The sequence below is a fragment of the Asterias amurensis genome, chromosome 18, assembly GCF_032118995.1.
Source record: "Asterias amurensis chromosome 18, ASM3211899v1".
In the NCBI taxonomy this organism is placed as follows: domain Eukaryota; kingdom Metazoa; phylum Echinodermata; class Asteroidea; order Forcipulatida; family Asteriidae; genus Asterias; species Asterias amurensis.
Window position 1 is genome coordinate 7,562,159 of NC_092665.1, and position 25,291 is coordinate 7,587,449.

Sequence of the window (25,291 nt, forward strand, 5' to 3'; positions counted from 1 at the left end):
ACACAGTTAGCTAGAGTGCCATACACCTGAAACTCGCCATCACAAGAGAAGTTTATTATTAAATCTAGACAAGATGGGGAGAAAAAAAGATTTGAATGACCTTGGGAAGCGTGGACCAGGCAGAAAATCTAGAAAACAAGGAGAACCAGGAATGCCAGAACAGCTCACGATAATTGAAGGTTTGCAATAAAAAACAATAAATATTAAAAATGGTTGAATAGACTTTTAATTAATTAATTTAAGTTGAGGTATTTCCCTAACTCCATAATTAATAAAGGATGAACTAAATTTAAATCAGGATAGAGAATAACAATGTTGATTAAATTAATATTTGTTTCAAATTTTTTTCCCATAATATTATGTACGTTGTTTTGTTTTCTACAAAAAAATAACGTTAACATTAATTATTATTGCGAAATTAACTGCCACTACTTTTTCACTTGTTATGAAGGAATAATAGTACTGACATGACTGGTGTTAAATGACAATGACATGAAAACGTGGTGGCAGGATGCTTAAGGTTTTCAGTTTTTACTTGTAAAGTTGTGTCATTGGTGCCATACGTCATATGATCTGATAATAATATACTAAAATGAAATGGTGTTCAGACAACTCGTCTGTCGGACAACTAGATCGTCCGGAGACAACTCGACGGACGAGTCTGAGACAACTTGACCATGCGGACAACTCAACGACAACGGGTAGTTTATTCAACCGTCAGACAACTCGACTTAGGGCCAGGACAAGTTGACAGTAAGCCTAGCCGTGACCGCCGTGACGGGGGCTGCGCATACAGGCGTGGGGGGGGGGGGTGACTGAGACCGGACTGTACTGACTTTGCACATGGACGTGGGGTGGGTGGTTTTGTCTGGTCTGGGCTTACAGGCCAGGGGACTTGACACAACATAAATGCTCCGGTAGAAATTAAATTTCCTCAGTAGGGCACCCACTCCCCATTTAGTACCAAGGAGAATATGCCTTGGTGCCTTTTAAAAATGAAGCCAACTTATCCATAAGAATTGTTACTGAGGCCTCTGTTTAGTGCAGGGACATTGTATTCGTTCACTGACTAATATCATCTAGTACAACTTGGGATCCATTTTGAATTGTGAATGGATTTAAAAACTACATTTTCAACTATTTATATGACGGTCGGTTGGTGTGTAATGTACATTTACAATTCCTGTTTCAATTTGTTTCTTTTCTCATTAGATAAAGCTGATAAAACAAGGCTTGGTCGGAGAGCTAGACAGAGGTAAATAATCAAAGTTTTGTATTAAATACTTTTAAGGCGCCTTGTCAAAACTCCCCAAGCATTTCTCCACAGACAACAAGCTGCACACAAGCTCGACAGTAAATACTGCGTTGCTAAGGACTGCGGACAGTCAGCGCGGAATAACAGCCATGGGGAAGTTTAATTAGCTATCCATGCCGGGCGCTATTGTTGGTATATAACAATAAGTCTGATGAATAAACAAGTTGAGTTTTTAGGTGATGAATATCAGCGGCTTAGACGTGGACCGTCCATGCTCTCCCCAGAATAATACATTTTCAACTCATGAATAGCATTGTCCTGGAAGTGGGTGCCTTGCAGAAAAGACCAGTGTACGTTGGATGTGCCGGCCGACCCTCATGCGCATGTGATAATCGCTGTTCTGGACCTGGACCTGCCCGGTTGCTACGGGTTCTTTTGTTACTAAAGTCCGCAGAATTCTGCGGTAAGGTCACAGCCTCGAACAGCTTGGAGGTTTTGACAAGGCGCCTTAAAGTAAGCATTTCTTGATACTGTAATGTTTGGCATGCCACAGTACACCAACCTCGGCAAATCAAGATTGAGGTGTTAATTATAAGCTGCATTATTATAAGCTGCATTATGACAGCACACAAAGTGGTAGAGAATGGTAACCAGCTGATAAGGAATGAAATAGCCCAGTGATCAGGGTAATAATGTTAGAAGCGCTTTGAGACATGGTGTATAAAGCGCTATATAAAAACCACATATTATTTTTATTATTGTTTGTTGGTTGTTTTTATCATTGTTTAAAAGTACACTTTATTTAACAAAGTTAAAGGCAAGGTACACGTTTGGTAATTGTCAAAGACCAGTCTTCTCACTTGGTGTATCCCATCATAACCATAAAATAACAAGCCTGTGAAATTTTGGGCTCAATTGGTCATCGAAGTTGCAAGAAAATAGTGAAAGAAAAAACTCCCTTGTTGGACGAAATTGTGTGCTTTCAGATAAGAATAAAAGACTTCTAGCTAAGAGTCTTTTAATATTTTAGTGAGAAATAACCTCTTTCTCAAAAACTACGTTACTTCAGAGGGAGTTGTTTCCCACAATGTTTTAAACTATCAACAGCTCTCCAATGCTTGTTACCAAGTCAGTTTTTAAGTTAATATTTGTTTTGAGTAATTACCAAACGTGTACCTTCCCTTAAGTAACACTAGTTGTAATAACACTAGAGTCGTATTGATTTGTGTTCACGTAGAGCTGTCCGTAGGGTTGGTGGAAAGCAGCAGCAGCAACAGCAACAGAATACGCTACAAAAACCTCAACAAAATAGAGATCTAAAGAAGAAAGAAAAGCAGAAAACCAAAGCAGAGACAAAAGCACCTGTTATCAAGAAACCAGTGACAGAGTTAGACAGTGACGGCGAGGGCAGTAGTGTTGGATGGAGCGATGATGCAGAATGGAGCGATGATGGAGGATGGTTGGACGAGGAGGCAGAAGAAGGAGAAGAAGAGAAAGATTCAGAAGAAGAGGAAGAAGACGAGGAAGAAGATGGAGAGGAAGGATCTGATGAGGGATCAGATGAAGGTACTAACATTTTAACCAAATTATCTCAGGCCTGATACTTCACGAAGGTAATTGCCTTGGTGCCCCCTAGTCATTGCCTTGATGCCCTTGATTTGCTCCAGTAGATATTTACAATTTCCTCATAGGGTGCCCTTTACGTAGAAGAAAATGCCTTGGTGTTCTTGCCGTTTTAAAAACGAAGCATAAAGGCCTGTTATCTACAGTAATTAAAGGCACTGAACACTATTTGTAATTTCTCAATATGATTGTTAGTATTGGAGGAAAGTGGGACTACTGGTTTTTTTTTATTTGGGATATGTGTACTGTATTTAATTTTTTCGCAAATGCAACAATGTTTATGCAGTGACACACGTATTCTACACAATATGTGGATACTGTTATGTTTTTTTGTAGCTTAGACGTGAAGGCACTAGACGCTATTGGTAATTACTCAAGATAATTGTAGCATAAAAACTTACTTAGTAACAGGCAATGGAGAGCTGTTGTCATTGTGAGTTTTTGAGAAAGAAGTAATTTTCCATGAATTTGGTTTTGAGACCTCAGATTTAGAATTTGAGGTCCTGAAGTCAAGCATCAGAAAGCTTGAGAAACAGCTCACTCTGAAGTATTAGAGTTTTTGAGAAAAGTAGTTTTCTCACTGAAATATTTGAATTGAATAAGAGACCTCAGCTGCTCAGGTCTCCTATTCAAGGCATCTGAAAACACACAACCTGGCAACATGGGTGTTTTTTTCTTCCATTATTCTCTCAAAACTTTGTCGACCAATAATGAGTCCAAATTTTCACAGGTTTTTTATTTTATGCATACTATACTGGTAGTTGAGATACACCAAGTGAGAATACAGCCGTCGATTTCACAAAACTCTTTCTAACTTAAGACTAATCTTAGGACTTAGTGTGAGTCCCAACCCTGCACTGTAATAATAATAATAAATGATAATAAGACTTGTAATGCGCACATATCCACCCTGCTGGGTGTTCAAGGCGCAGTAAAACCAAAAACAAAACAAAAACAAAACACAACACAAAGAAAAACAGACACAACAAAATTAGTCATTGAAAACCTGTGACATAAGATAAGTTTTGAGAAGAGACTTGAATTTTGCGGTACAAACACAAGATCGAAGATTAAGTGGTAGAGAGTTCCAGATGCGTGGCGCGGCTGAAGAAAAAGACCTGTCACCCCATGAGTGTCGAGACTTGGGTTCAATGAGGAGAAGCATGGAACTTGATCAAAGATTCCTTGATGGAGTGTAAACTTGAAGCAGTTCCGAAATATAGTGGGGAGCCTTGCCATTTAGCATGCAGACCTTAAGATTAATCCTAAGTTAGGAAGAGTTACTCGTTCTAACTCGAGATAAGACTAGTCCTAACTCTTTGTGAAATCGACGGCTGGTCTTTGACAATTACCAAAGGTGTCCAGTGCCTTTAATTTAAAACATAACAACCAGTAAGAGACTAGTAAGACTGGTAAGATCCAATACAAATTCGGGTCAAAACTAAGATCAATAACAAATAATGAGACAATTTTCATGATACGACTTACTCCCAAACCCAATAGGAGATATTGAGTATCATGAATCCGATGATGATGCTGAAGAGGATTCTGAAAATGATGAGGATGGGAGTTCAGAGGAGGAGCAGTTTGCCGACAGCGATGATGAGAAAGAAATAACGTCCAAAGGATTCACAGATGAGAACAAGGAGTGGCTGACACCAACCCCATCAAAGAAACCAAAGAAAGCAGATATGACAAAAAAGGGCAAAATACCAATGGATCTGCTGGAGGATGATGACGAGGACTCCGATGATGATGTGGTATGTTAGTTTTTGCTTACACTGGGTAGTGCAGATTCTTACCGCTGATTGTTGTCATAATCAAGTAATATTCTTTACATTAAAATAATCTTTCAACTGGTTGTCTTGTGGTCTTGTTACATTAGTCTCTCTTTCTTATACTTCTATGTGACTTTTTTTCAAGCCTGGTGATGATTTTGGAGCGGGGTCCGATTCTGATGAAGAAGAAGATGAAAGTGACATTGAGGACAATAGTGAAGATGACGAGGAAGACGATAGTGAAGATGATGGGGATATGCTTCCCATTGAAAAAGCTTCAAAGAAACTTGACAAAAAACTCAAGAAAGCAAAGTAAGCAGAAATCTTAGGAGATTATTGAGTGCGTTATGATTAGCTTCCATGGGTCGACCCCGATCTGCCCCCGATGTGTTCAAATAGCTTTGATGTTATTCCAGGGGCTCACCCAGGTCAGCCCCAAGTGCCCTGCTTGAGAGGGTGAGTGATCATTCGATAAGCTCTTGTCAGGGGCTCACCGGAATGAACACCGCAGGATCGACACAGGGAAGCTAATCGAACACACTCATTATTTTCATTATTTACTCACTTGGGGGCTGAGATGGTTTAGAGGATGAAGTAACCAATGACTGAGTAGTGATGTTCATGTACCAATGTCCGTATAAGTGTCCTTTATAGTAAGTTAAAGGAAGTGTCAAGCACCGAATTCAAACTCTGGTGTTTCTGGTCAGCAGAGTGTGGGTTCGAATCCTGAGCCGTGACACTTGTGTCTTTAAGCAAGACACTTAACCATTGCTTTGTCCTTCAGATGGGACGTAAAGCTGTTGGTCCCATGTGTTGTGTAAAAGAGAAGGGGTTCGCCCCGGGGTTCCTGGCTGTGGCTGATGTATGTGCCGTAGCACCTTGTAAACCATAATAAGTGCTACATAATTGGGTCTCAGAATCCATCTCTGCAATAACCTATTATTCTGAAAGTTTGTATATACTCAGCGCCTTGAGTACCTTGTTTGGTAGATCTATGTGCGCTATATAAGACTTTGATATTATTATTATTATTTATTATAGTTGTTACATTGATTAATGTAAACTCATCATTGTTGTCACAACTCGTGCCAAGAGAGTTGTGGCCCTACCATACTTCTCTGACAAGTTCAGGGTATAGCAAGGTAGAGATGTTGTGGCCGAGCGGTTTAGAGTACCGCTGCCAAACTCAAGCTCTAACCTGGGCCCAATTGCATAGAACTGCTAAGCACAAAAAATGTGCTTAGCATGAAATTTCTCCCTTAATAAAAACAGGATTACCAACTGAATTTTCACGTGATTTTCAGGATAAGCAAACAACAGCTGAATACCAGAAACAAGCAATATGCAACAAATTAAAATTATGTTGGTAATCCTGTTTTCATCAAGGAAGAAATTTCATTCTTAGCAAATTTTTGTGCTTACATAGCAGCTCTATGAAATTGGGCCCTGTTGGTTCGGGAGTCTTGACACTTGTGTCCTTAAGCAAGAAACTTAACCACTGCTTGGTCCTTAAGCTGGGATGTAAAGCTGTAGGTCCTGTGTGTTGTTATAACAACTATCAACGCACGTAAAAGACCCCAGTACACACTTATCGTAAAGAGAAGGGGTTCGTCCCGGTGTGTCTGGCATAGCGACTATTTTCAATTATGAAGGCTGCACAAGAAAGGAAGAAGGAGGGGGGTTTCAAATAAACATTCATAAATACCTAAGACTGTTTCGCTATTCCTATTGGTGGAGAGTGCGTCACGTGGGGGTGTTTAAACCTTTGATAATGACCAGTAAAAAGTGTTGAAACATGAGCGTGACATGCGAGCTTGCACCTGTGCTTAACGGGATACGCACGACTCACACAGCAATCTCCTTATAAGGAGTTGTTTACCCGAGGGCATTACCATTTCATAGCTGCAGGGGTGTTGTGTTGAAAGGAATCATTGAACCAGGCCTCGTTGGGATTCAACCACTAGTTGAAAACCTCTTCACCACACATTGATTCCCTTAATTGTGACTCAAAAGTGAAACAAAGTACAACAAAGCAAAGTACAACTTAAACAGGGAATCACTTCGGGTTTTCTCCTTCGTTGTTTCTTACAATATTTGTGTTTTTCCTTTCAGGAAGCTAAGTGAAGCAGAGTTGAGAGCCCATACTGCACAGTTTGATATGTTTCATCTGCCAACTACAGAAGAGCTGGAACTAGAAAATATCCTTTTTAATGCGTGTTTCTGTAAATTAACAAGGCAAAGTATGCCCAAACTTTAGCTCGATAGACCAATCCATTAAGCTCCGCTCCATTGCGTATTGACCAATCACAACGCAACGAAGGTCCGACAAATAAGGTCCGACATGCGTGCACATATCTTGGTGCTCGCGGCAGAGTTGTGCAGAAAGGCATTGGAGAGCCCCATGTGTTCTTGCTAGAACTGGATCGGTGAATTGCAGTGCTACAGTAGTTCTTCTACTGCCTAGTTAAGTACCATTGACTGAAGGCAGTCATTGACGGCAGTCATTGGAAGGGAAACCATTCATGTATTGTCGTGGGTGGTGCCTTGTCTGGAGTGTAACATAATCACTGTGTCTTTGGGACTGGACTCCAAACTGTTGGTTCTGTGCATTGTGTAATGCACATAAACTTATTGTGATAGACAAGGGGCTTCTTATAAATTGAAAAAATGTATTATTTTAACTAAAGCAAGGTATATACTTCCTGCAAATGCGATTGAATTTTGAAGTCAAAAATTTGCACAAAATAATTTTTGGTCAGTTGACTTGTGCTCAACTCCTTCAAAACATTCATTGCAAAAACAGCCATGTGATTTCAAAATTGTAAGTTTTTTGTAAATGTAAGTTTGAGCCATTGTCATTTTGTCATGTTTGTAATACTAAACACCTTTCATAAAGCAAACTTAAAGACAATGGACACTATTGGTAGTTGTCAAAGACTAGTTTTTTCACTTGCTGTATCTCAACATATGTCAGACGAAGTTGTGTGCTTTCAGATGCTTGATTTTGTGACCTCAAATTCTAAATCTGAGGTCTAGAAATCAAATTCGTGGAAAAATACTTCTTTCTCAAAAAATACATTACTTCAGAGGGAGCGGTTTCTCACAATGTTTTTGTACTGTCAACCTCTCCCCATTACTAGTAATAAAAAAAGGTTTAATGCTAATAATTATTTTGACTAATTACCAATAGTGTCCACTGCCTTTAATGCAAGGCTCTGGTTTTGGATTTGACCAGGGTCTTCCGAGGTGGAAGGCATGGAAGAAACCACTGAGCCAACCTGAATGCCTCAAATGCTGATTACTATGTACTTGAAGTGTGGTTTTAGGATATATTTCCTTAATGACCAACACGCAGTCGGCCTTTGGACATGTCTCAGATCCATCAAAGAATAAAAGAAATCATGGAAGTTCTTGGGGATTTCAAGACAAGACGAGAGGATGACAGGTTAGTGAGCATGACTGAATGTGTCTTCATCATTGAATTCTTTTATTGCAGTAGTTTGACCATTGATAAACTGAATACTTTGTAAGGAAACAACCAACATATGGCTGGATACATGTAACTCAGTTTGATAGAGTATCAGCACAGAAAGGCAGAGGTCGCAAGTTCAAATTCCATTCTATTCAAATTATCTATGTTCCCATCGTTGATTTATATGAACCCAGTTGGTATCTATGTTCCCATCGTTGATTTATATGAACCCAGTTGGTATCTATGTTCCCATCGTTGATTTATATGAACCCAGTTGGTATCTATGTTCCCATCGTTGATTTATATGAACCCAGTTGGTATCTATTTTTCCATCGTTGATTTATATGAACCCAGTTGGTATCATTGTTCCCATCGTTGATTTATATGAACCCAGTTGGTATCTATGTTCCCATCGTTGATTTATATGAACCCAGTTGGTATCTATGTTCCCATCGTTGATTTATATGAACCCAGTTGGTATCTATGTTCCCATCGTTGATTTATATGAACCCAGTTGGTATCATTGTTTCCATCGTTGATTTATATGAACCCAGTTGGTATCTATGTTCCCATCGTTGATTTATATGAACCCAGTTGGTATCTATGTTCCCATCGTTGATTTATATGAACCCAGTTGGTATCTATGTTCCCATCGTTGATTTATATGAACCCCGTTGGTATCTATGTTCCCATCATTGATTTATATGAACCCAGTTGGTAAAATAAAACATTACATCCCCTTTGGCTGCTTTCCCAAGTTGTATTGTAGTAAGCCATTTGCGTGTTAGATTTGAATAATGTCTGGTTCAATGACGTGCTATGATCACAAGTCATCACTTAAGTTTGAATTCCTCAGACTACAGAGACAGTTGCTATGTCACATGATTGGGGGCAAGCTTTTGAGTATTTACGTAAGAAACGTTGAACACCCACACACAACTCTGAATGGATGTGTATGGCACAATGGTACTTGGGTTTGCTCATCTGGGGGTTGCTATACAAAAGCTTGCCCCGAATCATGTGCCATAGCAACTGTCCCTTTAGTCTGAGGAATTCAAATGTAAGCAGTAACTTGTGACTAAGCAAGTCATTGTACCAGACATTATTCAAATCTTACTCCCAAATGGCTCATTCCAGAATTCTTGTTTTAATGGTTTAGTGAACAGATTAGCTCTTTGAATGGATTTGTGCCCAAAATGCGTTTATCAAAGACCAAGATTTCTTCTCTCTCCAGGTTGCTGTGTTTTTTACCAGGCTTTGGTCTATAAAAGCAGTCGCAAAAAAACTTCCAATAATTTAATGTGCTTCAGAAACATGGTTGCCTTTATCAATGAGAAGACATCTCTATATGGGCGTCACAACTATGTTTCATTGAGAAAACGGATTATAGACCTTTATCACGGCGTGGTCATCTTGATTTTACTCCATTCCAACTCATTGTAACCAAATTGAGGCTGGACGAAATAATAGTCTGGTGCCATGTTTGCGCAATGAATGTTAGCATTCATTACTGTTATTGGACACAGGGAACATGACCAAGAAGGTGAAAGCGCGATAAAGGTCTATAAGTGGCTAACATAAGTTTGGGTTTTTGTTGACTGAAAATAATGGACCGATCCGGCCTGTCAATCAAACTGTGCGCGTTCACCCATTTGACCAATCACAGCAATGATTGTGGTCGGACAAACTCGGTCATGTGTGCGCGTAAATTTCGCACGCGCAGCAGAATCGTGCAGAATGTCATTTGGAGTGCTCGTACACGTGTCTTGCTCACGTGTGCAATGGGCGGAGCTTAGTGGAAAGCCGGAACGGTCCATTCCGCACGGGGAACAAGAAAACAAAATTTATTGCTGAAGTGAATGTGTTAATCCTTGGTTGATATCTTTGTGCGCATGTTTTTTATTTCTGCAGGTCTCGTGTTGATTATTTATCTCTTTTGAAGCAGGATATGATGTTGTACTACAGCTACAATGAGTTCCTATTGGATAAAGTCATGGATATATTTCCAATGACTGAGGTATAAACTTATAATTGTCATTATGTAAAATTGAGAATAATAGTTTGGGAGGCTAATCATCCTTCAAGGGTCTAGAGGTATTTTTTGTAGAACACAAAACATAATGTCCACAGATTTACGTCATATTCACACAGTTTGAAGGTAATGATAGTAGAAAGCTGCCCTTGAATTATTACTTGCTGAGGTGCTGTAGTTTTTGAGAAATGCGAAAGACAAGTCGCAAATTAATTTTGTCTCACGGGATGAAAATTATTTAGCTTGTAAAATGTTTTTCGTGACTTTGTGTCACTCATTTCTCGAAAACTACAGCACCTCAGCAAGTAATATTTTCAGGGAAGCTTTCTACTATCATTATGTTCAGTCTGTGTAAGTTTAAGGTCAATCTGTGGACATTGTGTTTTGTGTTAGAAGTACCCAAATTCTTAAAACTGCAACTGACAAGCTGAGTTGTGAAAACCACTTCTACAATGTGTTTTGAGCCTTAGCAGTCCTCAATCCTCAGCAATCTGATCAGGACCCAATTTCATAGAGCTGCTAAGCACACAAATTTGCTTAGCATGACATTTTTTCCTTGATAAAAACAGGATTACCAACCAAATTTCCATTTGTTGCACAAAGCTTGTTACTGGCATTCAGCTGTTGTTTGCTTATCCATAAAATCACGTGGAAATTTGGTTGGTAATCCTGTTTTTATCAAGGAAGAAATTTCTTGCTTAGCAAATTTTTGTGCTTACAGGCTTTATGAAATTGGGCCCTGAAGTTAGGAGGATTTGGGATTTGGGATCAAGAAGAATTTCAGTCATTTGTGTTCCATCATAATTGTATGACCTAGTTTTGAAAATTTGTGGAAATGTTTTAATGGATAGAAATGTGAATTGAAAACTGAAAATGATTTTTCTTGTTTTAGTTGGTTGAGTTTCTTGAAGCTAATGAGGTGCAACGTCCAGTCACGATAAGAACAAACACACTGAAGACGAGAAGAAGAGATCTGGCACAGGTAGGAAATGAAGTAGCTGTAGAATATACCCAAAACATTGTGTACTTAAATGTTTCCTTTAAATATAATAGGCATCTGACCTTTACATAAATTAAACATCTGTGACACTTCTCAAACCTCGGCTTGGGCTCCCGCTAAGGCTTAGGTTCCGCGCGCTGGGTACGCAGCGCGGCCTTTAACCTGCATTTTCAGCGCGTATTGCATGGACTTCAGCACGCGAGGCCTGAGTCGGAGCCTAAGCCGAGGTTTGAGAAAGGCCCCTGGGCCCAATTTGCTTAGCATGAAATTTCTTCCTTGATAAAAACAGGATTCCCAACAAAATTTCCATTTGATGCACATTGCCTGTTACTGGTATTCAGCTGTTGTTTGCTTATCCTGAAAATCACGTGGAAATTTGTTTCGAAATCCAGTTTTTATGAAGGCCAAAATTTCATGCTAATCAAATGTTTGTGCTTAGCAGCTCTATGAAATTGGGCCCTGGTTTAAAGGCACTGCTGGACACTTCTGGTAATTACTCAAAATAATTGTAAGCATAAAAACTTATTTGGTAACAAGCAATGAAGAGCTGTTGATATTAAACACATTGTGAGAATTGGCTCCCTCTAAAGTTACCTATCTTTTGAGAAAGAAGTTATTTCTCACAAAATATTTGAATTGAATTTGAGACCTCAGCTGAGGTCGAGCATCTGAAAGCACACCACTTGTGCAACAAGGTTGCGTTTTTATTTCTTTAATCTTTTGCAACTCTGGCGACCAATTGAGCTCAGATTTTCACAGGTTTGTTATTTTATGCACATGTTGGGATACACCAAGTGAGAAGACTGGTCTTTGACAATTACCAAATGTGTCCAGTGTCTTTAATTACCCTTCATCTAACAGTGCTCTGCCTGTGAGGCAGTACAAGTGGATATTGGAAATTGCACCTTAAAACACTAATTGTGCCAAGAACTTATTGTTGTCCTTGTTTTCATTAACAGGCTTTAATCAACAGGGGTGTGAACCTTGACCCCTTGGCTAAGTGGTCAAAGGTCGGACTGGTCGTCTTTGATTCTTCAGTACCAATTGGTAAGTCATAATGGTGGATGGATTTAAAATTATATGGATTGAGCGTTAAAAGGATACGCTGGCAAAGGAATTTGAATAGCTTTGGCAAGATACAAACAGGAAACACTATAAGCTCGGTTCATACTTCCTGCGAATGCAAAAGCGATACGAATGTTGACGTAACAAATTCGCAACGAATAATTCGCAGCAGTTGAGTTGTGCTCAATTATCTTGCGAATGTCGCAACTAAAACAGAGTTGTGATGTCAAACATTTAGTTTGTCAGTTTGTGAAGTAAAAAGTGCAGTTGGTGAAGTAATGCCCACTTTTTACATCATTGAAATAGTTCATGGTGTAAAACAATTCTTCTGATATCGTTTACCTCGTCAAACTTTGATCCAGCTTAGAACAAATTCCTTATAATTGGGTCTCAGAATTCATCACTGCAATAACCTATCTTTCTGAAAGTTTGTATATACTCAGCGCCTTGAGTACCTTGTTTGGTAGATACGTGCGCTATATAAGACTTCGATATTATTATTATTATTATTATATAAACTTGGCATGCCTTATATAAGCTTTGCAACAATTTTGTTCAACTACAATAATGTGAGATAAGCCTAGTTACTGGATTAATGAGGTGCCCCAGTTCGAACAGCGTAAAATGCGGGATGCGCACTCACTTGATGTTCATGAACATTCTTATATCATTTAGTGTTTCAGCTCTCTCTTTTTTTAGGATTTACTCACAGGTCTTCAGAACTTCAGAACAAAATTCAGGCATGAAATCTGTAAAGTATAATTTGAAAATATTAGGAATGCTGATGAGGGTCACCCATTCTCCCTTGTTATTATTGTTATTGATAATTTGGCGTGTCTTGGCCGAGCGGATAAGAGCTCAACCTCTGGTGCTTTTGTTCAGCAGAGTGTGGGTTTGAATGGGGTATTAAAGGAACACGTTGCCTTGGATCGGACGAGTTGGTCAAAACAAAAGCGTTTGTAACCGTTTTTTATAAAATGCATATGGTTGGAAAGATGATTTAAAAGTAGAATACAATGATCCACACAAGTTTGCCTCGAAATTGCGTGGTTTTCATTCTACTGTGCGAACTAACATGGTCGGCCATTTATGGGAGTCCAAATTTTGACCCCCATAAATGGCCGATGTGTTAGTTGACGAGGTAAAAGGAAAACCACGCAATTTCGAGGCATGTTTGTGTGGATCATTGTATTCTACTTTTACAACATCTTTCTACCCATATGCATTTTATAAAAAACGGTTACAAACGCTTTTCAAAGACCAACTCGACCGATCCAAGGCAACGTGTTCCTTTAATGTTGAAGCGCCATGAGTGTCGCTGCGTGACGGACCTGAGCGCTATAGACCATGTGAACTTTGTTTACAATAACTGTGACCTTGTACATTCTTTGGGTATTCTGGCAGGCAAGATACTGCACAGGTCATATGGGAAAGTTGATATTTCCAAGAGTTATAGTGAAAGTTAAAGCTTTTGAGACAAGTTTTGAGATGCGTCCCCTTTCATCATATCAAAAGTTGATAAGAATTAGACAGTTCAATCTTCATAAAATATAAGATTTTATGTTTCCTTCCATTAGGCTGTGTATAAATCGTGCCTGCAGGAAGTCACAGGTCACATTGTCTACATAAAAAGCAACTGTTATTATTGTTATTATTATTTATAGGTGCAACCCCTGAGTATCTAGCCGGTCATTACATGCTTCAAGGACCCTCTAGTTTCCTTCCAGTCTATATAAGACGCCACTGTTATTATTGTTATTATTATTTACAGGTGCAACCCCTGAGTATCTAGCTGGTCATTACATGCTTCAAGGACCCTCTAGTTTCCTTCCAGTCTATATAAGACGCCACTGTTATTATTGTTATTATTATTTACAGGTGCAACCCCTGAGTATCTAGCTGGTCATTACATGCTTCAAGGACCCTCTAGTTTCCTTCCAGTCTATATAAGACGCCACTGTTATTATTGTTATTATTATTTACAGGTGCAACCCCTGAGTATCTAGCCGGTCATTACATGCTTCAAGGACCCTCTAGTTTCCTTCCAGTCTATATAAGACACCACTGTTATTATTGTTATTATTATTTACAGGTGCAACCCCTGAGTATCTAGCCGGTCATTACATGCTTCAAGGACCCTCTAGTTTCCTTCCAGTCTATATAAGACGCCACTGTTATTATTGTTATTATTATTTACAGGTGCAACCCCTGAGTATCTAGCTGGTCATTACATGCTTCAAGGACCCTCTAGTTTCCTTCCAGTCTATATAAGACGCCACTGTTATTATTGTTATTATTATTTACAGGTGCAACCCCTGAGTATCTAGCTGGTCATTACATGCTTCAAGGACCCTCTAGTTTCCCATCAGTCTATATAAGACGCCACTGTTATTATTGTTATTATTATTTACAGGTGCAACCCCTGAGTATCTAGCTGGTCATTACATGCTTCAAGGACCCTCTAGTTTCCCATCAGTCTATATAAGACGCCACTGTTATTATTGTTATTATTATTTACAGGTGCAACCCCTGAGTATCTAGCCGGTCATTACATGCTTCAAGGACCCTCTAGTTTCCTTCCAGTCTATATAAGACGCCACTGTTATTATTGTTATTATTATTTACAGGTGCAACCCCTGAGTATCTAGCCGGTCATTACATGCTTCAAGGACCCTCTAGTTTCCTTCCAGTCTATATAAGACGCCACTGTTATTATTGTTATTATTATTTACAGGTGCAACCCCTGAGTATCTAGCCGGTCATTACATGCTTCAAGGACCCTCTAGTTTCCTTCCAGTCTATATAAGACGCCACTGTTATTATTGTTATTATTATTTACAGGTGCAACCCCTGAGTATCTAGCTGGTCATTACATGCTTCAAGGACCCTCTAGTTTCCTTCCAGTCTATATAAGACGCCACTGTTATTATTGTTATTATTATTTACAGGTGCAACCCCTGAGTATCTAGCCGGTCATTACATGCTTCAAGGACCCTCTAGTTTCCTTCCAGTCTATATAAGACGCCACTGTTATTATTGTTATTATTATTTACAGGTGCAACCCCTGAGTATCTAGCTGGTCATTACATGCTTCAAGGACCCTCTAGTTTCCTTCCAGTCTATATAAGACGCCACTGTTATTATTGTTATTATTATTTACAGGTGCAACCCCTGAGTATCTAGCCGGTCATTACATGCTTCAAGGACCCTCTAGTTTCCTTCCAGTCTATATAAGACGCCACTGTTATTATTGTTATTATTATTTACAGGTGCAACCCCTGAGTATCTAGCCGGTCATTACATGCTTCAAGGACCCTCTAGTTTCCTTCCAGTCTATATAAGACGCCACTGTTATTATTGTTATTATTATTTACAGGTGCAACCCCTGAGTATCTAGCCGGTCATTACATGCTTCAAGGACCCTCTAGTTTCCTTCCAGTCTATATAAGACGCCACTGTTATTATTGTTATTATTATTTACAGGTGCAACCCCTGAGTATCTAGCTGGTCATTACATGCTTCAAGGACCCTCTAGTTTCCTTCCAGTCTATATAAGACGCCACTGTTATTATTGTTATTATTATTTACAGGTGCAACCCCTGAGTATCTAGCTGGTCATTACATGCTTCAAGGACCCTCTAGTTTCCTTCCAGTCTATATAAGACGCCACTGTTATTATTGTTATTATTATTTACAGGTGCAACCCCTGAGTATCTAGCTGGTCATTACATGCTTCAAGGACCCTCTAGTTTCCTTCCAGTCTATATAAGACGCCACTGTTATTATTGTTATTATTATTTACAGGTGCAACCCCTGAGTATCTAGCCGGTCATTACATGCTTCAAGGACCCTCTAGTTTCCTTCCAGTCTATATAAGACGCCACTGTTATTATTGTTATTATTATTTACAGGTGCAACCCCTGAGTATCTAGCTGGTCATTACATGCTTCAAGGACCCTCTAGTTTCCTTCCAGTCTATATAAGACGCCACTGTTATTATTGTTATTATTATTTACAGGTGCAACCCCTGAGTATCTAGCCGGTCATTACATGCTTCAAGGACCCTCTAGTTTCCTTCCAGTCTATATAAGACGCCACTGTTATTATTGTTATTATTATTTACAGGTGCAACCCCTGAGTATCTAGCTGGTCATTACATGCTTCAAGGACCCTCTAGTTTCCTTCCAGTCTATATAAGACGCCACTGTTATTATTGTTATTATTATTTATAGGTGCAACCCCTGAGTATCTAGCCGGCCATTACATGCTTCAAGGAGCCTCTAGTTTCCTTCCAGTCATGGCCTTAGCTCCTCAAGAAAATGAGAAGGTACTGGATATGTGTGCAGCGCCCGGTGGAAAATCAACTTATATTGGTAAGTAATACTCTCCAGGCCCAATTTCATAGAGCTGCTAAGCACTAAAATTTGCTTAGCATGAAATTTCTTCCTTGATAAAAACAAGATTACCAACCAAATTTCCATATGTTGCATATTGCTTGTTACTGGTATTCAGCTGTTGTTTGCTTATCCTGAAAATCAGGTGGAAATTTGGTTGGTAATCCTGTCTTTATCAAGGAAGAAATTTCATGCTAACCAAATTTTTGTGCTTAGCACCTCTATGAAATTGGGCCCTGATAAGCGCATGCTAGTCAAAATATTGGAAATGATTGTATCTCAAGATAGTTAAAGTCTTCTCGATCCAATAAGCAAGAGTTTGCAGGTTTTGTTCATCAACTGCCAGATACATATGTAGATAACAGCAGAGGCTGGTTTCGTAGTTGCTAAGTTAAGTGTGATGTCACAGTCTGACAGTAGAAATCAATATGGTAATATTAACAATTTGTCTTGGGATGAGTTTTATTGCTTTAGTGAAATCAGCCCCTGGACAAGTTTTGATTCTCCCGACTTCCAATTAAATTTTAGAAACAAACTGTTAAAAAGTGATGGAAATATTTACAATATACCTTGGGAAATAAAAACTAATACCTCTATTACCTAAAACTCTTCAACATTTTTTTTTCCATGTGTAAAAACACCTGCAAGTCTATCACGTTAGAGTTTCCCAGCCATAACTATAGGCGATGTGACCTATGTTTACATTCAAACCGCCCTCTGTTGACGAAACACTGTATACGTCATGTTTCGTCGGGCAAAAATACGCGTAGTCATGGTAAGATTGCATACACTTTCTAGCTGGCTGCCAAAACACAAAGGTTTGCCCGGCGGTATGTGCGCGAATCATGTTATGGTTTTCGAGTAACGTCAGAGGTCACATCGTGGTTTACATTGTTCATGAAATACTGTCTTTACATGCCCAGAACAACTACCCAATTTATGTGGCGCACATGTATTGCTGGTATGGAATTTCTGACCTTTGAACTTTTGGAGGTGTAAAACAACATTTCTTATGGGCACTGTACATGTGTTATTTTTAGACCATCGTAATATTGAGATTGCGCTCTATTTTTGACTGTTTGATGCATTTTAATCGCATGTGAAATACTCAAGATACAACTTGCCAAACTTCTCATGCTGTTTGGAGCGGTTTGAGAAGTTACTGCGAGGCGGTTAAACACAATTGGGGTAATTTAAATTGCATTTTTGACCTTTCTTTACAGCTGCACTGATGAAGAACACTGGACTGCTTTTTGCAAATGATGCAAACAAAGATCGTGTTAAAGCTGTTGTTGGTAACTTACACAGATGCGGTGTCACTAACTCAGTTGTGTCCAATGAAGACGGAAGATCATTCCCTAAGGTAAGCATGACGCCATTAAATTAAATGATAATATCATGTATAAGATTTGAGGCATTGCATAGTGAGGTATCAATGTATATTTGGTTTGCGGTAACACCATGTGTGTATCTACTTGCCAGGTAGAGTTTGTTCTTAGAGAACTGTCTTTCTTTATTCTACTACTGCGGAGTAGATTTATCCGATGTTCGGGAGACGTCTCAGTTCTGAAAAGAACTGTCCTGCTTTTTTAACTTCTACCCAAGCAGAAGGTATAGAAAATTGGCTGGGACTACTACTTTAGCTTATAGGATCGTAATTAACCGCACTACCGCGGAGTCAGTTCTTGAATTGGTCTCAACGTTTCGCCTAGCTTGCCCTAGTCATCGTCAGGAGACAATATCATACTGTTGTTTTCAGGCATGCAACTCTTCCACGGATCCGTGGTTTTTCGTGTTTCATAAAATAAAAATAGGGTTGGTGAAGCAACTATTGTTAACTATCCCAAGAGAACTTGAGATTGATACAGCAACCTGTTTAGCTACATGCCATGAGCTGTCTATTTTTATTAATAAACAATATTGCCTTGATCAATGCGCTAAAATGCTAGGTGCGGCACGCAATGGGCTGCATATTACGTTTTGGCTTGAAGTTACTGCAAAAAGGTTACAGGCTCCTCTAAATCTTTAAGTCAAGCTTTTTAACCTAGACCCTAGTTTTGTTGGATTTTGTCAAATCATTGTGCTTTTTGTCCCCCACTTTGTTTATTTTCTTTCTTCACTTGCACCTTACGTACATGTATAGCCAAATCTTGTGTTGCAAAGGGATCACCCTACTCTAGACCTTGCTCAAGTCTCCTCTAATGCTGACACTTTCTGCTAATTTGTTCTCTCTTCTTTTACAGCCAGATATTAATAAGTTTAATCTCTCTGTTTCAGATCATTGGTGGATTTGATCGTGTCTTATTAGATGCTCCATGTAGTGGAACTGGTGTAATCTCAAAGGATGAATCCGTTAAAGCTAATAAGGATTTCCAAGACATTCAGAAGTGTGTCTTTCTCCAGAAGCAGTTGATTTTAGCTGCTATTGACTCCATTGATGCCAAGTCTTCAACTGGAGGCTATTTGGTCTACTCAACATGCTCAATATTAGTAAGTGAATTGTGTAATATCTGGTGGTCCATAAGGGATGTGGGTTCGAATCCCGGTCATGACACTTGTGTCCTTGAACAAGACACTTAACCATTGCTTCTCTCCACCCAAGGGTAAAATGGGTACCTGTGAGGGCAGAGGTGGTTTTTATGAATGATTAGTTTGGAGCACGGTAACTCGCAGCACCGGCTGTATACTCCCAGGGAGCTGAGATGGTTTAAGGAATGATGTAAGGCTTAGTGACCAGGGGTAATATTGTTGGAAGCGCTTTGAGAAGCCTTTCGGGCTGTGATAAAGCGCTATATAAAATCAATTATTTAACTATTTATTAATAAATACTTTGGACAGTTTCCAGTCTCTGATAAGTCAAAACCCGGCCACGTGGGCATGTATTAACGGATGATAAAGGACCGGCTTTTGAAAATAGCGAATAAATGGCCCCTGTTTATTTCAGTAAAAAGGGTATTTATTAATGGGAATCGGCGAGGTCCGTTAACAGCGCCAGCCACCAACCAAGGTCATTACCACTCAGCGAAGACCGGGTCCTCGCACTATTATCCCCTGATTATTAATGACTTCACTGTATAGGTTGGAAACTAGGGCTAGTATTAATACAAGCAGTATATCTTGACTTCCTCTAGCACAGATTGTCCTTATCAGTGATTGTCGTTATCAGTAATGGTCGTATAGACGCATACACGCGCATCACCATGTTGGGGGTCAAAATGTGCACAAAAGGATGGTACAGTATGTTAACGCACCAATGCACATGTAAACAGGTGTACCATCCTTTAGTGCATGATTTGACCCCAACATGGCAGACAGGAGATGCTCATGTATCTGCCCTGCGCGTTGTGCGTTGGGTCTATGTCAGTGACTATATCACAAAAAGATCTTTAAAAACCTACTAACCAATGGTATCCAAACTGTCTTGATTTCTAACTAATTAAGTTTTCTTTAATCAAATATTTTAAAGCATGATACTGATTTTTGTTTCGTAGGTTGAGGAGAATGAATGTGTGATAGACTACGCCTTAAAGAAACGTTGTGTCAAGTTGGTACCAACTGGTTTGGACTTTGGACGGGAGGGCTTCACGAGGTGAGTGTTTGATTACTCTAGTCCACACATCCAACACCAAGCTTAAAGGCACTGAACACTATTGGTTGTTACTCAAAATAATTGTTGGCATCAAAACTGACTTGGTAACAAGCAATGGAGAGCTGTTGATAGTTTAAAACATTGTAAGATTTGGCTACCTCTGAAGTAACGTAGCTTTTGAGAAAGAAGTAATTTCTGACTAAAATACTTGAATAATTGAATAAGAGACCACAGCGGAGGTCTCAAATTCAAGTATCTGCAACCACACAACGTGTGCGACGAGGGTGTTTTTTTTCTCTTCAATCATTCTCTCTCAACTTTGACAACCAATTTAGTTCAAATTTTCAAGCCACACTCGGCTGAACACCAGAGTTTGAGTTCGGTGCTCTTATCCGCTCGGCCACCACACCCCACATTACTTAACACCCCACAACCATAAATTCAGATCCAGCCTTATAGTCAGCTGTCTAATAATTAAAGGCACTGGACACCTTTGGTAATTGTCAAAGACCAGTATTCTCACTTGGTGTATCCCAACATATGCACAAAATAACAAACCTTTGAAAATTTGAACTCAATTGGTCATCGAAGTTGCGAGAGAATAATGAAAGAAAAAACACCCTTGTCGCACAAAATGTGTTCTTTCAGATGGCTTGAATTTAAGACCTTAGCTGAGATCTCAAATTCAATTCAAATATTTAAGTGAGAAATTGCTTCTTTCTCAAAAGCTAAGTTACTTCAGAGGGAGCTGTTTCTCTCAATGTTTTTTTTTACTATCAGCAGCCCTCCATTGCTCATTACCAAGTAAGTTTTTATGCTAAAAATTATTTGGAGTACTTAACCAATATTGTCCAGGGGTCGATTTCACAAAGGTAGTCCTAACTTAGGACTAGTCCTAAGCAATGCTAAGAGAAAGGACTGGTCGTAAGTTAGGACCAGTAACTCATCCTAACTTAGGACTGGTTCTATCTCTTAGCATTGCCTAGGACTAGTCCTAAGTTAGGACTACCTTTGTGAAATCGACCCCAGTGCATTTAATACTTTTAATTATACAAATATATACTACTTGATATCAGTATAATGCAATGAGTGTTTTTTCCTTCAGATTTCGTGAGCGGCATTTCCACCCTTCTTTGAAGTCCACTCGTCGTTTTTATCCACACACTCACAACATGGATGGATTCTTTGTGGCCAAACTGAAAAAATACTCCAACAAAATCCCAGACAAACGTAAGTTTTAATTTTTAGTGTTTGTTAAAGAAATTCCAAAAAGGGTTTCAATTTCTGTTCGCATGATTTGTTCTTGCTTTGATTTCTTTCTTTGAAGGAAATATTTTTATGATAGATTTTGGAAATTATTAAAATATGAATGGGCTCACCGGTCAAACTACACAAAACCTTGCAGGAAAATTCATGGATAATTTACAATTGAGATAATCTACAAAATGACTTCCGGTGGGTCAAGAAACAACAAAAAATCCCACCCCTCAAAAAAAGAGATATATATAAAGAAAAAAAAGAAAAATTGGGAAAGAAAAACAGAACAACACACGCCAGTGTGTACACCCCTGCAACCATCTACCTCCTATTGTCCCTCTTTTGTTTATATCCCAACTTTTTTGCAACATCTCCTATTGTTTTTTTTACATGTTTCCAGCTGTGGACCTTTCCCGAAACGTGGAATCTATTTCCTCTTTTCCTATAAGTTCCTGGTTTGAATATTCCTACTCAATACACACACAAGAGTGTATACGCCTGCAATCATGGACCGTCTATTGTCCCTCTTTTGTTTATACTCTGATTTTTATTGCAACAGGCCCCCATTGGTTTTGTACACATTTTCCAACTATGGACCATCAATAACATTTGTGGAGTAAAGTTTTGTTGTAGTGTCTTAAATATTTGTTATTCTTTTCATGTTAATCTTGTTGATGAATAGAAGGCAATGATGTGAAGGAAGAAGATGCTGAAGAAGAAGCAGGTAAATCCACAGCTAACGGAGAGGATAAGGAAGAGGAAGAGGCTGTTGAAAGCCCAGAGGAGGACGAGGAGTCTTCACCAAAGCAGCAATCTAAAGTACAACACACCGCAGTCCATAAGAAAAACAGGTTCTTTGCTCGCAAGAAACGGAAAGTAACATCAGGGGGTTCAGCCGAAAACGCCAAACCTGAAGGGAAGGGAAAACCAAAACACAAGAAAGCTAAGGGAACATTGAAAACAGCGAAGTCAGACTCCGTTAGTAAATCTCCTGGAAAATCACCAGCAGGAAAAGATGGCAAAGCTGAAGCTTCATTTGCCAAAAAGAAGAGGGGTAAAGTGTCTCAGACTTTCGCTCCAAAGCCGAAGAGTTTTGGTGATAAAGTTAAAGGAGAGGCCAAGAAACGGCGCGGTGATACCTCAGGGTCATCAGGAGGTGGGAAGAAGAGAAAAGACACTCGTTGATTATCCATTGTAACTCAACCAGTAATGTTTGATGTTAAAGGCACTGGAGACTATTGGTTGCGAGAGAATTATGGACAAAAAAACACCCTTGTCGCACAAGTTTTGTGCTTTTAGATGCTTGATATCAAGACCTCAGCTGAGGTCTTGAATTCAATTTAAATATTGAAGTGAGAAATTACTTCTTTCTCAAAAACTATTTTTATTTCAGAAGGAGGCGTTTCTTATTATGTTTTATACTATCAACAGCTCTCCATTGCTCGTTACCAAGATAATGTTTTTATGCCAACAATTATTTTGAGTAATTACCGATAGTGTCCAGTGTCTTTAAGGTTAGAGACTTCTTATTTCCCCCTATTTCTTATAAAGACGTTTCCTATCATAAAACGATCACAAAAGGTGAACTTGGACGAGGATCAGCTCTTCAACATTTCCTGCTAACTCGGAATCCACTATCCACATTTTTCAGTCTGTAGTTTTTGAGAAATTAGTGAAACATCGTCACGAAAGTATGTTTTACATGCTAGAATATATTTTCATTTCTCAAAAACTACAGCACCTCAGTAAGTAATATTTTCAGGGAAGCTGTCTACCATCATTATTTTCAAACTGTGTATTTTGTTTTGTATCCTACAAAAGGTGCCCAGACACTTTACAATGCACATCGTCCCCATCATAAATGACAAAAGTTTACATCTTTCTGTATTTATAAAATTCAGTCATGAGGGATTGTTTTACTTGGCTGATTTTGCTGATAATTCGTTTTGGGCAGAGGGAAAGGTCAGCGGTTTATGTTCTTTTAGTAATTTTTTTAGTGTAAAGTTTTAGGTGTTTCTTTTGGACTAAATGTTTAGTCCATTCTGGATTGAGCAGTAAAATAGTACAGGTTTGAAGTAACATACAAGTAATCAGGAAATTAAAATTACTATAATTGTAAAAACCCATTATCGGATCATTTATGTTTAAAAACACTTATACATGTGTATCACTTTCTGTTGGCTTTTTGTTTCTCGATAAACTATTTTCTTTTTCCATAGTAATACAGTGTAGTAACCCCTGAATTAACACTACAAAATAGAATTTTATGAAATCACTTTTCTTATGTGAATTATGTTTAGATTGTTTTAATAATTTTGTTTGTAAATGTTTTGGGGAAATAATTAAGTTGATGAGCGGTGCATATTCTGTGTTGATAAGTGCTGTTGTTTTACAGTGTTTGTTCATTCTAATCACAGTCATGTACATTATACAATTGTTGCACGCTGTGACCTAGTCTTGGCCCAAGACTATGGTGCTTGATATTGGATAGTGTACTATGCCCAGCTGTAAATCGCCAAAGCGCTCCCGCCACGGTATGACTTAGTTAACTGGCGTGTTGAAATCTAGACTGTACTGGCAAGTACAACTGCGCGTATCCAATAGCAAGCACCATGGGCCGAGACTAGCTGTGATGGGGTCCATGGTGTTTTGTACACCCGAAGGGGAGAATGGCACCCGAGGCAAAGTTGAGGGCGCCATTTGCCCCATGTACAATGGATCCCTGTCATACCGGTTAACAAACTAATGTTACCCTCCGCTGTAGGCCTACATGTGTGTTTGTATCACACCCTGTGATTGGTTCTCGTCCAATAAAACTTCAAAATTTGTTACCGAGGTATAACAAATATCTTTGTCCCATGTTTGTACTTAAAATAAGTCAATACCCCGCAAGAAGGCTGTTTTCACTTTGTAATGACGGGTTGGTGACTGGCCGCTGTTAATCAACTGACCCAACAACAGAAGCTCCTACACTAATATTGCCATTAACTTTTTGTTGTTGAATTATTTCATGAATTACTTTATTGTTTTCAAGACACATTCTTGAGGCTGTTTAATTTCGCATGGTCGGGACCTATAGTTTCGGTCACCCTTTACTATGTTGCATTTTTTCAAGAATCAGACTGATGTTTGAAAATTAACAGAACCATAACATAAAATACTTTGGTTGGTGTCAGTTAAATGCTTTGCATTTGTTGTCATGCGCGAACCAGCTACCTTGTTCTGCTTTATTTTACACACACGCGCTAGCTAGTAGACTTGATTTCAAGTCTGAGACCGTGGTTATTCCTCTTCCTCAGCCACAAAAAAACGCCTGACGTTTCTATTAGGATCAATGGCTCTTGTGACCGTATGCTAATGAGGGAGGTTAATCTGCAAGAGGGCGCTATTTCAGGCCAGAATGTATTGGCTATCATGGGGACCAAAAGTCACGATCACAGACTTGGAACCAAGGCTAGCTGGCTAGATGTGCGTTTTCAGCCAAAACTAAACAGTCTCGAACTCTGCATCACATTTCTGAGAAGTATTTTTACGGCACAATGTCTCCATTCTCCTTAAAACCCAGTTGATTTGATATGGCTTTCGGGAGTGCCCTTGCGGGGTATTTTAATACAATGGACCACACAAGGCGTTTGCTGTTCAACTTGGACCCCATCACATTATTTTCAGAAAGAAGAATAAAAGAACAAGCACATTGAGTGCACATTGCATACAGAACGGTTACACTATTATCGGCGTAAGATCACTTGGGCGCCAGTTTGGTTCCGTCACGCGTCCAACTGGTCCCAAACCGAATGCGGGAAACCTGCACTGTCTAAATATTAGG

General features: G+C 39.1%; 1 protein-coding gene across 1 annotated transcript; it reads left to right on the top strand.

Moving 5' to 3' along the window:
- The first annotated feature begins 49 nt into the window (after positions 1-49).
- On the top strand, positions 50-22,886 carry LOC139950372 (uncharacterized). Its single transcript, XM_071948993.1, has 16 exons — positions 50-179; positions 1,213-1,255; positions 2,493-2,821; positions 4,382-4,638; positions 4,802-4,968; positions 6,769-6,854; positions 8,008-8,101; positions 10,040-10,145; positions 11,053-11,142; positions 12,120-12,207; positions 16,458-16,598; positions 17,843-17,982; positions 18,897-19,109; positions 20,111-20,208; positions 21,314-21,438; positions 22,148-22,886. Exons 1-16 carry the CDS (start codon positions 74-76, stop codon positions 22,648-22,650), a joined length of 2,586 nt encoding a protein of 861 aa, XP_071805094.1. The 5' UTR covers positions 50-73; the 3' UTR covers positions 22,651-22,886.
- The last annotated feature ends 2,405 nt before the right edge of the window (positions 22,887-25,291 follow it).

Excerpts from the sequence above, each read along its gene's own strand:
- LOC139950372 (XM_071948993.1), top strand. The coding sequence starts at position 74 with ATGGGGAGAAAAAAAGATTTGAATGACCTTGGGAAGCGTGGACCAGGC. Across the intron at positions 8,102-10,039 it reads ACAAGACGAGAGGATGACAG|GTCTCGTGTTGATTATTTAT; the intron begins GTTAGTGAGCAT and ends TTATTTCTGCAG. Across the intron at positions 19,110-20,110 it reads ACTCAACATGCTCAATATTA|GTTGAGGAGAATGAATGTGT; the intron begins GTAAGTGAATTG and ends TTTGTTTCGTAG.